Source organism: Drosophila ananassae, chromosome 3R (assembly GCF_017639315.1).
Source record: "Drosophila ananassae strain 14024-0371.13 chromosome 3R, ASM1763931v2, whole genome shotgun sequence".
In the NCBI taxonomy this organism is placed as follows: Eukaryota; Metazoa; Arthropoda; class Insecta; order Diptera; family Drosophilidae; genus Drosophila; species Drosophila ananassae.
This window is the reverse complement of record NC_057930.1, coordinates 20,000,001-20,014,228: the sequence shown is the minus strand read 5'-3', so window position 1 is coordinate 20,014,228 and position 14,228 is coordinate 20,000,001. Positions and strand designations below refer to the sequence as shown.

The 14,228-nt window shown below is 42.1% G+C and overlaps 6 protein-coding genes across 7 annotated transcripts in view; 4 read left to right on the top strand and 2 right to left on the bottom strand.

The window, feature by feature from the left end:
- The first annotated feature begins 288 nt into the window (after positions 1-288).
- LOC123257405 lies at positions 289-1,527 on the top strand. The gene is made up of 2 exons (XM_044716305.1): positions 289-365; positions 1,142-1,527. The coding sequence occupies exons 1-2, from the start codon at positions 314-316 to the stop codon at positions 1,411-1,413; spliced, it is 324 nt and encodes a 107-aa protein (XP_044572240.1). The 5' UTR covers positions 289-313; the 3' UTR covers positions 1,414-1,527.
- A 192-nt stretch (positions 1,528-1,719) lies between these two features.
- LOC6498267 (protein valois) lies at positions 1,720-3,250 on the top strand. Its single transcript, XM_001962392.4, has 3 exons — positions 1,720-2,375; positions 2,449-2,825; positions 2,882-3,250. Exons 1-3 carry the CDS (start codon positions 1,743-1,745, stop codon positions 3,066-3,068), a joined length of 1,197 nt encoding a protein of 398 aa, XP_001962428.2. The 5' UTR covers positions 1,720-1,742; the 3' UTR covers positions 3,069-3,250.
- A 137-nt stretch (positions 3,251-3,387) lies between these two features.
- On the bottom strand, positions 3,388-5,894 carry LOC6497269 (ovarian-specific serine/threonine-protein kinase Lok). Of its 2 annotated transcripts, none has more exons than XM_014906116.3 (6): positions 5,356-5,894; positions 5,119-5,276; positions 4,932-5,040; positions 4,420-4,857; positions 4,135-4,369; positions 3,388-4,078 (listed from the first exon to the last, which is right to left on the bottom strand). In XM_014906116.3, the coding sequence occupies exons 1-6, from the start codon at positions 5,540-5,542 to the stop codon at positions 3,766-3,768; spliced, it is 1,440 nt and encodes a 479-aa protein (XP_014761602.1). In that variant the 5' UTR covers positions 5,543-5,894; the 3' UTR covers positions 3,388-3,765. The 2 variants fall into 2 exon arrangements, with proteins under 2 accessions (XP_014761602.1, XP_001962429.1); XM_001962393.4 differs by having other exon boundaries at positions 5,407-5,892.
- A 362-nt stretch (positions 5,895-6,256) lies between these two features.
- LOC6498268 (condensin complex subunit 2) lies at positions 6,257-9,137 on the top strand. The gene is made up of 3 exons (XM_001962394.4): positions 6,257-6,852; positions 6,977-8,554; positions 8,616-9,137. Exons 1-3 carry the CDS (start codon positions 6,547-6,549, stop codon positions 8,958-8,960), a joined length of 2,229 nt encoding a protein of 742 aa, XP_001962430.1. The 5' UTR covers positions 6,257-6,546; the 3' UTR covers positions 8,961-9,137.
- Positions 9,138-10,203: 1,066 nt separating this feature from the next.
- Positions 10,204-10,857, top strand: LOC6498269 (sarcocystatin-A). Its single transcript, XM_001962395.4, has 2 exons — positions 10,204-10,468; positions 10,594-10,857. The coding sequence occupies exons 1-2, from the start codon at positions 10,290-10,292 to the stop codon at positions 10,790-10,792; spliced, it is 378 nt and encodes a 125-aa protein (XP_001962431.1). The 5' UTR covers positions 10,204-10,289; the 3' UTR covers positions 10,793-10,857.
- A 1,309-nt stretch (positions 10,858-12,166) lies between these two features.
- LOC6497268 (short neuropeptide F) overlaps positions 12,167-14,228 on the bottom strand; it is a 30,479-nt gene continuing 28,417 nt past the window's right edge. The window contains exons 3-5 of the mRNA XM_014906115.3: positions 13,758-14,227; positions 13,505-13,687; positions 12,167-13,453 (exon numbers count right to left, since the gene is read on the bottom strand). Coding sequence (XP_014761601.1) covers positions 13,406-13,453; positions 13,505-13,687; positions 13,758-14,227 — 701 coding nt within the window. The 3' untranslated portion in view covers positions 12,167-13,405. The remainder of the gene's footprint in view (positions 13,454-13,504; positions 13,688-13,757; position 14,228) is intronic.

Genomic DNA, 14,228 nt, shown 5'->3' with positions numbered 1-14,228 from the left:
TAGCTGGTCACACTATTCTCTCTGAGGAGAGATGCCAACTCCTCTTTTTATCGGAGATATGTACTATTACTGTTGGTAACGGTATTTTAAACTTTAAAATCTATTATAATTAATAAAACATAGGTATTTTCAACAACTAAAACACTTATAATTTAATTTTTTTTTTGTATTTAAGACCTAGAACTAGGTCATGGAAGATCATTTTAGCTGTTGGTCATGGTGGTAGCTAAATAATGAACAGAAAACAAATCTATAATAACCGAGGCAAAACTAGAGCTAGAATTTCCATTCAATGCATAGTCTAAATTAAGTTATGACTCCAGCAAGGTTGTCATTGTTAGCAATTTTTTTGCTATATATAAACGGTAAGTTTTTGTCATTTTTAAGGAATATTTTTTTTTAAAATATGTGACATTTCTTAGGATCTCATAATGCCTCAGCATTTCGTTTACCTGATGATATGAAGGAGCGGCTTGGAACAGCTCTCAAGGCTAAACCACACCTTCTAAATGAAATCCTTTCAACAGGCGAAAACGTTGGAGAAAAGCTCATAAATTCAAGTAAGGTACCAAAAGCTCTCATCGAAGTCCTGAGACCCATCTTTGCTCCAATCAAGAACGAGAAAAAGGCGCAGACAGATTGTGGCGCATTAAATTGGAAATGCAAACTCAAAAAGATCAAGGGGACCCGTTAAAGTTATTGCTAGATTTGAAGCAACAACGATAGATGGTCACACACTCGTCCTGAGGAGGAGATGCCAACTCCTCTTTTTATCGGAAATATGCACTATTTCTGTTGGTAACGGTATTTTAAACTTTAAAATCGAATATAATTTATAAAAAAAAGGTATTTTCAACAACTAAAACACATCATTTTACTTTTTTTTTGTATTTAAGACCTAGAACTAGGTCATGGAAGATAATTTTAGCTGTTGGTCATGGTGGTGCTATATAATCAACAGAAAACAAATCTATAATAAGCGAGGCAAAACTATAGCTGGAATTTCCATTTAATGCATAGTCTAAATTAAGTTATGACTCCAGCAAGGTTATCATTGTTAGCAATTTTTTTGCTATATATAAACGGTAAGTTTTTGTAATTTTTAAGGAATATTTTTTTAAAAATATGTGAAATTTCTTAGGATCTCATAATGCATCATCGTTTCATTTACCTGATGATATGAAGGAGCGCCTGGGAAATGCTCTCAAGGCTAAACCAATCTTATTAAATGGAATCCTTTTAACAGTCGAAAACGTTGGCGAAACACTCATACATTTAAGTAAGGTACCAAGAGCTCTCATCGAAGTCCTGAGACCCATCTTTGCTCCAATCAAGAACGAGACAATGGCGCAGACAGATTGTGGCATATTACATTGGAATTGCAAACTCAAAAAGATCATGCATTGGTCTTAAGTGTACGATTTTGAAGCAGCTGAAAACTTAGCAACTATAATAAGCTTCTTTATAGTGTATCACAGGCGTTTCCAATTAAATGCAATGTTACGGGCGTGTTTAATTTGAGTAAAATCTTTGTATATTGAACTTAAGAACATGGTGTTGTTTAAAAAGAATAGAAACGAAAAAATAGTGGGATATGTTAGAAAGAAAATTATGTTTAAGGGGTAAAATGTGTTTTCTCCAAGCAGGTTTAGAAAAATTAAGATTATGGAATGTAATTCTTATGATAACTCTACATAGTTTCGATAAAAGCTCGACCTGCAATCGATTTATCGTTCTTGCGAATGCTCCTCTCTAGCCGGCACGCTGTTTACCCTTCCACTTTTTTTTGTTTTTCCTTTTTTTCCCTGAAATTGGTGAATATTGCCTTGGTAATAATGTTTCCGCAACGCAGTTCCCAGGTTTACCGCATGCCACAGACCCATCAGCCACCACCGGCGCTGGAGCTGGCAGAAAACCTTGAGTACCCGAATCTCAATGTCGCTGATCTGAATGCGCGTCTAGAGAACCTTTCTCCGCGCCTGCACGACTGCTGGGATAGCATTGCAATCAATGAACAGCAACACATCGCCCTGGCCACCAACAGGCGCGAAGGCCGCCACTGGTGGGGCATGTTCTTTGGGTACGCTCGCAGCCAGGTCAACCACATGTCGGTGGACAGCGCGGACTTCAAGCTGCAGGCAGAGCACACTGTTAATATTTTGCGGTACGCCGACAACGACGTGTTGCTGGTCGCCCTTGGGGACACGCGCCTCCAGGCCTGGTCCACTTACTCAAAAGTGCGCAATTCCGATCAGCCATACTGCCTCTTCCGGGTGGGCGAGGCCTCCGTCCACCCAACTCCCATCAGTCATCTAAGTGTATTCAAAGCGAATAAACAGAGAGCTGTCTCGGCGTCTGCGGATGGAACATTGAATGTATGTAACCACCAACGATTTACTTTCAAAGGAGGTATTTCTAGCCATGTTTTATTGTTTTTTTCCTAATTAGGTGTGGGATCTGTCTTCCGCTGACCTCAGTAGCTGCTATCACACCCGTAGCTCCCACCTGGATAAGCTGACTGGACTGATGACGCCCTCTGCCTCGGCCGAAAAGTTTGTGACCTGTGATCGCGGCGGCTGTGCCCGTCTTTGGGACATTAGGGCAGCAGCTCTATCGTCGTCGTGCCTCTTTGATGATGACTCTCACCTTTTGAGCTTCACTTGCGGCGCCTGGGCAGCTCCGACGGAGCTTCAGGGTAATAACTACGTTTACCTTGGCGACTTTGACGGTAAAGTTCACACTGTGGATATTCGCGTGCCACGGAAGCTGGCTGAAACTATTGAATATTTTGACAAAGGACACGTTTCTCAGCTACTAATTAACGGGTATGGTTTTTAGTTTTATATTCCTGCTTGTTTTATTGATTTATTCTTCGTTTTAGGCCCCATCTGGCCGCTATGAGCAATCTGCCCGCCTCTGTGAAAGTAAGCAACGTGAACCCGGGCCATAAGGTCATCTATACGCACGAGAATACCCATTCCCGTCTGACGGATGCCATCTGGACCGATGAATGTACGCTCTTGACCATCGGGCACGGCCGTAAACTAGTAACCCATTCTTTAAAGTAATTAAGCGGGTGTTTCTTGTTATTTGCAAGCTTATGCGCTTTATATTTAACTAATTTGACGATGATGTAAATTATGGTTTGTTACAATTAACGATTGCCTGACTGAGGTGTTATATACTTTTATTAATGTAACACCATTTTTTTGAATAATTCTACATAGATGTTTATACGATCAGGACGACTTCCCCAGATATGTAGTTATATCTTCCTAATATACAATACACACAAGTCAAAATTTTGTCTTTTATTATGAAGAATATGGAATATATTTTATTATTAAAAATATGCAAGACATACCTCCCCAAATGAAATACAATGCGTTTCAAATTAATGCTTTACTTCAAAAAGCTCAGTGGTTTTGCTGAAAAGTCAAATCGAATTCTTACATAAATTAGTTTAGTTACTAAACAATTAACGGCAACGTATCGTAATAGTCGAATGGAATGACATCTTCTCAGAGAGAATGCACTTAAAATGGTAATGAAAACAAGCCATCGAATGGTTAAATGCAGTTCACCCGGAGGGTGCTGGCGCGAGTGAAAAAACTACACTAAAAACACGTAAAAATATAAACAACCGCAAAAAAATACTTTGTAACAGACGAGTGCATCGGCGTCGGTGGTTGCAGAAAAATATTTCCACTTAATTTTTCCAGAAAATTAAAACTTTTCCGCCCAACCTTCGACAGAGCGGATGCCTTAGCGTCGCGACCTCTTGGTGGGCGGCTCAAGAAAGTTGTTCTCGTCCTCATCCTCAATCTCCATGCCCTCCAGCTTCATAAGTCTCTTGGCATTCTGCAGCATTTGTCCATCCCGCAGCCAGTTGCACTGCAATACATCGTCGATTGAGGGTCGCCGCTCGGGATCCACAATGAGCATCTGATTGATCAAAAGCTTGGCTCGCTGCGAGACACCCTTCCAGGCCGGATGTCTGTAGGCGAACTTGCCCTTCTTGATTTGATCGGCGGCCGAGGTGCCGTATTCATCCGAAAACGGCAGAGTTCCACTCAGGCTGTCAAAAGTGTTTATTGAAAAATGATTCAGGAATATGATGTGGAATTCTATTACCAGGTGAAGAGCACAACGCCCAAGCTCCAAATGTCCACCTTCCGGGTGTAGGCCTCTCGACCACCCGTTATTAAAACCTCAGGGGCAACATAGAGCGGGGTACCGCACAGGGTACGCATCACCGAGTCCTTTTGAACAAATTTGCTGAGCCCGAAATCAGAGACCTTCAACAAGGTCTCTTCGTCGTTGGTTTCGAGCAGGACGTTGTCCGGCTTTAAGTCGCGGTGAGTGATGCCTGACGAATAAAAAATGAATATAAGAAAGCAGAAAAACTGAATAACCTACCCCTGTCGTGTAGGTACTTCACTGCATGGCACATTTGATAAAAGTAGAGCTTGGAGGTGTCCTCGTTCAACAACTTCTTGCTAATAATCCGATTCAGCAAATCGCCCCCGCGCATAAACTCCAGCACCATGTAAACCGAGTCCGGCTTGTCGACTATGTCGTGCATGCGAACCACACAGGGATGGGACAGATTCTTCATGATTTTGGCCTCATTCAGCACCCGTTCGGGATCACTGAAATTAGTGCTAGGTCGCGCCCCAGATAGCATGTTCTTCTTCACTATTTTCATGGCGAATTGCTGGCAAGTTCGTGTGTCGTAAACGAGGCGCACCAATCCGTAGGCCCCTGATCCCAGCTTGCGATTCACATAATACGTTTTGGTAATCTCCTCCGGCAGTCCGATCGCCTCGTTCGGGCTCAGATCCTTGAACACAAAGGCTATAAGAGGCAGGTGCAGGATATCGAATTAAATGAAAATCTCTTCCTTCTATACCTGCTCCAGAAAAACTTACCTTTGTAGGTTGGGTGCGACAGGGAAATAACGTCGTCATTTTTCAATATGCGCATTTTGTTCATTCCAATTTTTTCATTGTTCACAAAGGTCCCGTTGCGTGAGAGGTCCTGGAAAGTGTACATAGATGAACAATGGATTTACGTAACTGCATAAACAGGTGTGATCTATATTTCTAGGACCTCTACCTGTATATAAACTGGATTGGTCAATTCACAATTGGCTCGTTTTATGACAAAATGAACTTTGGAAATGCGCGTTAAGATTTTCTCTGGCAGGTCGTTGAGGGTCAGGATCAGATCATTCGCCTCCCCACGTCCTGCCGAAAATTCGTCATTGTTAAGATCTGAAAGGGATTCAGGTTATCTAATTAAATTGGGAATTAAATGGGAGCTTAAACAAACAAACATGAAATGTTATGTTACCAACAGAAAAGGACGATTCAGTATAGACTATGCGGTATTTTGAACTCGTACCCAGAGACTTGATTTTGATGTTCTTGCCATACAATCGCCCCCAGACGATCTTCTCCATGGGCTGGCTCTCCACTTGTGTCCAGATATTGGACGCTTGGCTCTGGGTGCCCTGGGTCCCCTGGGTGTCGCGTGCCATCTTCTGCCTCTTACTGAGATTCACCGCTTCTTTAAATCCTAACAGTTTCGGCGGAAACTGCGCAAAATGGGAATGTCCAGTTATTCGGCTACCAACACCAACACACACAGGCGCTATCTTTGTGAGGCGGAAGAGGACTTTGTCAGAGTTCCCCCGATCTTAATTCGGACAAGTGATGGTCTCCTGGGCTGTAGACGTTCACATCGAGGTGGTCGCGCAACGCAGTCTAACAAACTGACACGGTTTCTCATACGAAAACAACGAAAAGTGACAACAAACACGACACTTAAGTGAACTGCGATCTGTGATTATTTTTGTCGAAGTGTTAGTTTGCCGCCTTGTGGTTAGACAGTGTTGCCTAATGCTTACTGATATCGATATCAGGAAATATTATCGGTTTTATTAAATTAAACATATGTTTTAAGAATAATTATTAGGAAATATATTCAATGTTTTACAATATTTCTGTATTGGATGTCCATATAGCCCCAAGAATTTAGTAGTTTATGAATAGATAGTTCAACATCGCGAGAATTTTCCCCGAAAATAAAAAGCAGTGCAAATATAGTAATTTCTCGTTGATGATGAACATTTTATTTCTTTTGAAGGTATGAAATAGGAAACAAACTAAAAATTCTCTTTAATAAGCATAGTTTTTCAAACAGATTTAAACTTCACATTTTTCAAATATCAACGGTTCTTGGATTTCAGCATCCCTGGTCGTTGACCCAGTTTTCCAACACTGTGGATGGCGTCGTTTGAATAAAACTGTAAACTATTACCAACACAAACAAGAGAAATTATTCGCCACGAAAAAAAGACACAAAACGTAATTAGAAAAATAAAAATAGAAAACTACTAGCTCTAGGAGTGAACTGTCAGGTGACTCCTTTGAGAAACTCCAAGAGCGGCAACTGTTTGAGCTGCCAGTGTTGTCAAGAAGCCCGCGCATCAGTCACTAGCGTCCCCGTGGTTATCCATATCACAGTTTCCCAGGAGTAGCAATGACGCTACCACGATCAGAGACTCCCCTGCGCCGCTCGGCGGTGGGGAGCTACCGCGAGGGCATGGCCCACAACACGACGGTGGTTAATGACGATGAGGCGGAGCGCCAGGAAGCCCGGCGTCGCTCCATGATGCAACCGCGCCAAAGCACTCTGGAATCCATCGAGGACAACGAGGCCATTCGCAGCTGCCTGGAGATCTACAATGGCAACAAGCTGAGCAAGGACAATGCCTGGAGCGTGTCACTCATAGATTCGCTGGCCAATCTCCTCGACCACCATCACAAGCGGATGAGCAACTTCAAGGTAGGTGCTACTTAAAAGAATATTTCCATCTCAAGGTTATTGTATGGAAAGTAGTTTCAGTTTTTGCTATACTGATTGGCGCAGAATTGAAAACATTCTTTATTCTACTTTACTTTTCCTTTAGATGGCGGGTTCTTCGTTGGAGGCTTCGTCCAAGGTGTATGGGCTGCGTGTGGACTCCATCTACCTGGACGCAATGCGTATTTCAGCCGGCCTGAGTGCCCGCACACTCACAGACAAGCAGATAAATGCCGCGGAAAATGACGATGGAACAGAACCTTCCCAGGCAGGCGGCGAGGGTGATGATTCAGCTTCCGCTTCTAGTCAGAAAGCGGCTGCACCCAAGCCCAAAAGACAAAAGAAGAACGTATCGACTGTTACCAAGAACAAGGAGACCCTGAACGCTCGCCTGGACACGACACCGCTTCAGGATCCAGTATTTGGTCAGCTCAACTCGACGGTGGGCTCCATCAATGCATCGAATCGTTTGATGCACAACATTCTGCCCAGTCGGGATTCGGAGCTGCGGTTGCGTACTAACTATAAGTTTTGGGACGGTGAAGAGGTGTCTGAGGACATCCAGGACCACACAACCTTGTTTGCGGAAAAGCAGCAATGGCCGACAGAATCGCTTGTTAGTGCCGACTGGCTCCGGAAGCTGCTGCCCCAGGTGGATAAATTGAATCTCCGACCCATGCACACTGGGTACATCATCACAAGTGCCCCGAATCCAAAGCCATCGGCCGAAAAGCCCAAGGAACCCGAAGCGGAGGCGCCGCCAGAAGAAGAGGACGATGGGGTCGACAATGCTGATGATATGTGTGCGAATATAAATGAGATTTCCATGGCCTTCGATGTCGAAGCTGATGTAGCGCCAATGCCCGATTTGGATGCAGCACCGCCACAGGTTTTAGAAGTGGGTGGGGACGACCTGCAGGAGCTTACTATGGAGGAACAGATGGTGATTCACAATTGTAGGAGGCTGCGCAAGCAGGCCACTGTCATTGACGATCTACGACCCGTTGATGGATCGTCCAAGCTGGAATACTCTTACCGGCCGATGGAACAGATCTCTCAGTTTTGGGCGGGACCCTCGCATTGGAAGTTTAAAAAAAATCGGGCGCGCAGCACCCTGTTTCAGACCAATGGTCAGACGGACACTCAGGTGGGTTCCATCCAGCGGCCGAAGAAGTCGGCGCAGCAAGCCGCCAAGCGAAAAAATAAGCTGATAGCTTACGGTAAGGTGACGCAGGACTTCTTCCAACCGCTGGACGCCAGCGTTAAACAGCGGAAGGTTAATTTCCAAAAGAAGTGGGACGCCCGGAAACTGAGCTTGCCCACAAAGTTCAACTTCGATTGGGACTACTTTTTCAAATATGATTCGGCGCCAAGTATAAAGCTGACTCGTCGCGCTGGGGAGCCGGATTCGGATGATGCTGACGACCTTGGGCTGGACATGGACGCGGGCTCCGAGCACGGGGATGTCGAAAACGACCTCGACCTCTTGGGTAATGAACACTTCACGGCCGCCGTTCCCGCCAATGTGAGCATTATGCTTCCGGTGGAGGGCGCAGAAGGAGCTGATGGCCTGGATATGGACGCCAGGGATGCAACCCTTGGCCTGACCAACGTGTCTATGAGGGACCCATGCAATAATACTGTTCTCGAAATTGGAACCGAGTTTGAGGGCGCTCCCTCTCAGGTAAGATTGAATTATTATTTTTTTTTTGACTAAAATTACTAAAAAGTATATTTCCGAATAGGTTACCAAAGTGATTGTGCCCTTCGCCAAGCGTGCCAAAGTGATAGATATGAAAAATCTCAAAAAAAGCTGCAACTCTCTGATTCAGCAGCAAATGTTGAGCGCTGTGCCCGAGGAGACGATACCGTCGCACCCCAGGCCGAAAAAGGAGCAGTACTCGAAGGGAGTGGCCAGTTTCCAGGATGTTTACTGCAAACTACCGAACCTGCTGACCACAAAAATGTCAGATTCACTCTCCACGTCAGTGGCTTTCTATGCAGTCCTGCACTTGGCAAACGATATGAAGCTGCGGCTTATTCCTCAGGAAGATTTAGAAGATTTTAAAATCCGACAGGTCTTGGATTAGGTTCTATTTTTGTATTAGTTTTTTATTTAAGTTTCTTTTGCATGTGTTGGATTCTCAATGTCACTTTACCTTAACTCCATATCACCAAATATCCTTAATGTATATCAGTATTTTGTACCCATGTATGACATTTTCATTTAGCGGACTCATTTTTTGTTTTAATGATCAAATAAACTATTGAAAACATGAAAATTCTAATAATGATACCTTAAGCTTAACTAATAAGTACTAATAAAGATGGGGCTTCGATACAAATTATATTTGAACTTTATTTTTTATAATATGGTAATCCGCGAGTTCAAGCTATCTGGCTGCGAGTACTTAAATGGCTAGACTTTAAACTGATTTCTGTTTTCTTTTGCCAGATAAACTATGCACATGTGTGCCTTAGCTGACTTTTTTCAGTCGAAAGAATTAAAACTTTTGCATTAGTTTCGGCTGTTTATGTTCTGCTGGCGGCGCAGACAAAAACGGAAGCAGTTGTTAACATTGTTTGCCGTGGCTGTTGCTCTTTCATTTGCATACTCGTATCGCAGAGGCTAAAGAAAGGACCTGGCAAGGCGTTTCGCTGGCGTTTTTAGTCGCAACTTCCTTTGGCTCTTCGGCCGCCGCCTGAAGAGCATTTCCCTTTTTCCCCCATACATGTCCGTGTGTGTGGGGGTGACACATTTGTTTTGCATGTGTTTGTGTTTGTTGGAAAAGTTCGGTGTTTGCAGAGCGCTTTTAGGCGCCGTCGCATGGCTGTATGTGTATGCGCGCTTATGTGTGTAATTGCATATTATTTGCATAAATATTTGCCAAGTACTAAGTAACGCTGGGCGTCATACTGATTACATTCTGTACAGAAAAAACCAACAACACCAACTCAGAACACTTTAAGGGGTTTCCATCAAAGTTTTGGCATTAGAAAATGTCTCAGAAAACAGAGTTTAAAAGTCAAACACAGCACATATTTTCCAGAATTAGGCTTGAAATGTTTCCTGTTTACAGGAAAATAGATCATCGGGTTAATATTGCCATCCATTTATTTTTAATAGGCTGATAAGAAACTATTTTAATTCAAAGAAACAGCGAAACGCACTTTCCCTTGAAATTGTAATTGTTTCGGTTTTCGGTCTTATCACCGGAGATTACAGATTCCAGTCCAGCCATCGGCCTATTATTTGGATTACCGAGGACCCTCAGAGATGTCAGGTTCAAAGTCATTAATTTAGTGATAGGAACTGGCAAACCGAGGGTATAAAACACCTCCGTCCGGTCTCATGAGTTCATCAGTTTGAATCCATCAGTCTTGGAAGTCTAATCGTTGCGGAAAAAAAATTCACAAAAATGTTTCACGCCAAGATTGTGCTTCTGTGTACCGCCTGTGTCCTCGTTATGGGCAAGCCTCAAGGATTTGGAGGATTTGGAAGTCCTCAGAAATTGGAGGGCCAGCAGCTGATAGATGCGCAACAGGAATTGCATAGCTCTCTGGTTAAATTGGACGCCGGAGATGGTCCGCACTACCGGTAAGTCCAACTGTGTAATTAAAATATATTTATTCAAATGTAATCCCACTAACTCGGTAAATGATTAAAACAAAATTAATAAAATATATTAAATACATAAAATAACAATTTTATTATTTTTTTAGCATCGTGAAGGTCCTGGAAGCTACATCCCAGGTGGTTGCTGGAATCTCCTACAAGTTCACAGTGGAGCTGATCGACGAAAGTGACGTTAAGAAGGTGTGCAAAGTGGACATTTGGAATCGCTCCTGGCTACCAAATGGCATCGAGGTTACTTTCAAGTGCCCCAATGAGCCCGAACTGACCAAGAAACATAGTGCCTAAAAACCTGAAAAGTAATATGAATACAATTTCGAATATTTCTCATTAAAAATCAACTACAAAGAAAACATTTTTAGATTTATTTTGAAAGTTTACAGGAAAATAGATTATTATTGTTATTAATATTGTCTATATTTATGATAAGAAAGTCTGACAAGAAAATATTTCAGCATAAAAAAGCAGCGAAATGCATATTCCATTGCGGAGGTGGTCTTGTCACCGGAGATTCCAGATTCCGACCTAATTTTTGGCTGATCGACTACACCCAGAAATGTAAGTTCAATGTCATTATTTTAGCGATGGGAATCCAGAAACAGAGGGTACGTCCTGCCCTTTGAGCTTGAATCGATCAGTTCGAGAAGTCCAATCGTTATCAATAAATTATAAAATACCAATGTTCTATGCCAAGATTCTAATACTATGTACCGCCTGTGTCCTGGTTATGGACAAACCTTAGATATCGGTCGGTGGATTTATTTGTTTTGGGTTTTCAGCCCATGAATGCTTCCTATCGCTTATTCATTATATTCATATTCATTAAACTTGGGAATCGGGGGCTTATAGATCACATAATTAGAGAACCACTGATGATAAGACTCTCGAATCGACCTTGATTAATGTTTCATTGACGAAAGCTCTCCTAAACATACAAATCGTATTCTTCTTTGGGTGTAATTTATTATAAATGTGAAAGCACATGATTTAGTTATGCTTAATTACCAAAATCCACCAGAATATGATATCATTGTAAAGTGCATTTTCGTGTCGAACTTCAATGCTGCATGCAATTAACCAAAAAATTATGCTTCACATGCGGAGCAGAACAATTTCATCTCACCCACACAAAATTCCCGTACATTAGGAGTTGAAAAGTTAATTATGGAAACAAACATCAACAAAGGGTGCTAAAGTTAATGGCTGTCATTGCACAGGTGAAGTTCTGGGCCACAACAGGTAGGAGGTAGAATGTCCTTGCCACCGCGCTCTGGCTCCTGCCTGTCTGTTTGTCTTTGGCCATAATAATTCCGGAGAACATTCCCGGCTGCTATTCTCATCAGGGGTTTTGTGTCTTGTTTGGTTTGGGTTTAATTTTCTCACATTTGTTGCTTAATTCTAATGCGGGCAACAGTTAGCAGGCGCCACTGGTGTCCAAGCTGATAATTGTTGGCACTTTTCTGGGATATATCCTGGAAAAGTTTAGAGGGCAATGCAAGCGATTTGAAAAACATTGAAAAGACCCATAACTGTCGGGGAAATAGAGAGAAATAAAACTTTTATGATTAGCTGGTTGCACCCCCACATGCTAATGAAAAATGCAATTAAAATTATATTTGCATAATAATTGCCCCCCCACTGCCCCCAAAAACGGCCATAAAGTTATTTTTTACTCCATCTGAGTTTCACCATAAATGTAATATTTATTATATATATAGCATATATGTAGCATAGATCGAGTAAAATATGTTCGCTTTTAATTATTCCTGCTGTTTTATTTACATTCATGATATTACATTCATTAAAAGATTTTATATATAATATAGTATATTTTTCGGGGGAAACGGTTTCTCTTTCGCTATTTTCGAAATCAGTCGAAAATTACATTCAGCGGGATATGACTTTTACCACAATTTTATTTCTTTGGTTTCTGGTTATATTTTTGTTTGGTAAACAATAATTTCAATGATGGTGTAAATTAAATATACAAAAGTGTTCTAACAACATTCAGCTTAATGTTTTGTTCGCCTTGTAATCGGTTTTCCTGCTAATAAAATACATACATCAATAAAAGTTAATTAGATAATGTTTATATATTATATGTATATAGTATAGTATAATAGTTGATATACATATATATATATTATTTTTTGTTTTGTTTGTAGCACACAGAATATAACAAGTGTTACAGTAATACAGCTTTCGGGGGCCTCCAAAATGTTTTTTAAACACTTCCATCATAACATTAAATTGAATTTCGCTTAAAAAGTTTAAAAACAAACTGGTTTTGGTTATTAGAATAATATTTTATAGCTTTCTAGCATTTTTATAACAAATTTTCTCTAAGTTAAGAAGTTTTTATAAATCTTTTTTTTTATATACATCGAGGATAAACATTCTTGGGGCAATAGAAATTTTGTAAATATTTTTTAATTGAGCATGGAGGCTTGAATCTGGGATGGAATGGGTAGTTAAATTAATGATAATCTCTCAAATATTTATTTAAATTAGACCAGAAACAATAATTAAACACTTCCTTGAAAGAACAGAGTTCCAGTTTGTTTGTTTACCTTGTCTTACCTGCGCATTGTTAGAGTTTAAGGACAAATGTGTACATGTGTAGGTTTTGGTTTATTCTTCTAGTTGCTCAAAGCCAAAAGATACACAATAATGGTTAATCATACGTGTGTATATATAAGTTATAAGTTTATAAGTATTTATTTCTCAGCCCATCCCTACCTCTCGCAAAAATGCTTTCAAAAACTGTCTCTGTCTAGGGTTCTGTAAATCTCTTTTTTTTATCTTATTTGGCATCAGATATTGACCGTGTAGCTTTCTTAGGATTCCCATCATTGGTTGCCATTCTCTTGGAGCGTCTTGCCTTGGCCGATTTAAAACAATTTAGTTCTGGGTCTTGGGTGCAATCGATGAGGTTTCCTCCGGGGCGTTCTATAATTTATTTTGTCAGCTAAGTCCATTCTAAGTCTAATTTAAACCCACCTTTTGATCGGAGGGTCCTTTGCCAGTGCTCCGGCCCCATCGTAGGCGCATCGGTTTGCGGGCCTCGCGTTGGAACTCGGATGAGTCTTCCTCCAGGTCTACCTCGTCCTCATTGGGCCTGGCACTGGGAGATTCGTACTGCTGCAGAGCCATCAAAAGGTTGTGAATCTTTTCAGCGACAATCTAAAGAATGTAAAAAGATGACAGAAGGATGTTTAACAGATGTGTGCCAAAGGATGCTCCCTACACGTACCTGTTTACGGAAATCATCACGGTCGTTATCCTCGAACTGTGGCACACTTCTGCCCCAACGGAGACGCTGTGGCTTGCGCACCACCCGCTTGTAGAGGTCATCGTAGTCAGCATCCAGGTCGGAATCACCAGCAGATCCCAACTGTTCCTGCAGCTGTGGCTGCTGGTTGTTGAGGGTCAGTTCTCGCTCGAGGAGATCGTCGTAAGCGGTGCGACGCATCTGGGGCAAGTTCGGATCCCGCCTGCCGAAGCGCAGGCGTAGAGAGGGCGACCGGATGGGCTTCTGGTTGACGTCGCCGAACCAACGCTTCTCCACAATGTTGTTCAGCATGTCCGGATCACTACGTCCGAACCGGAGGCGCAGTGAGGGAGAGCGCTGGGCCTTCCGCTCTACTTGGTGGTTGGGAAAGACCACGGGTCCGGCGTACTCGCGCTGGAGCAGATTATCATACAGATTGTTTAGGGAAGCGCC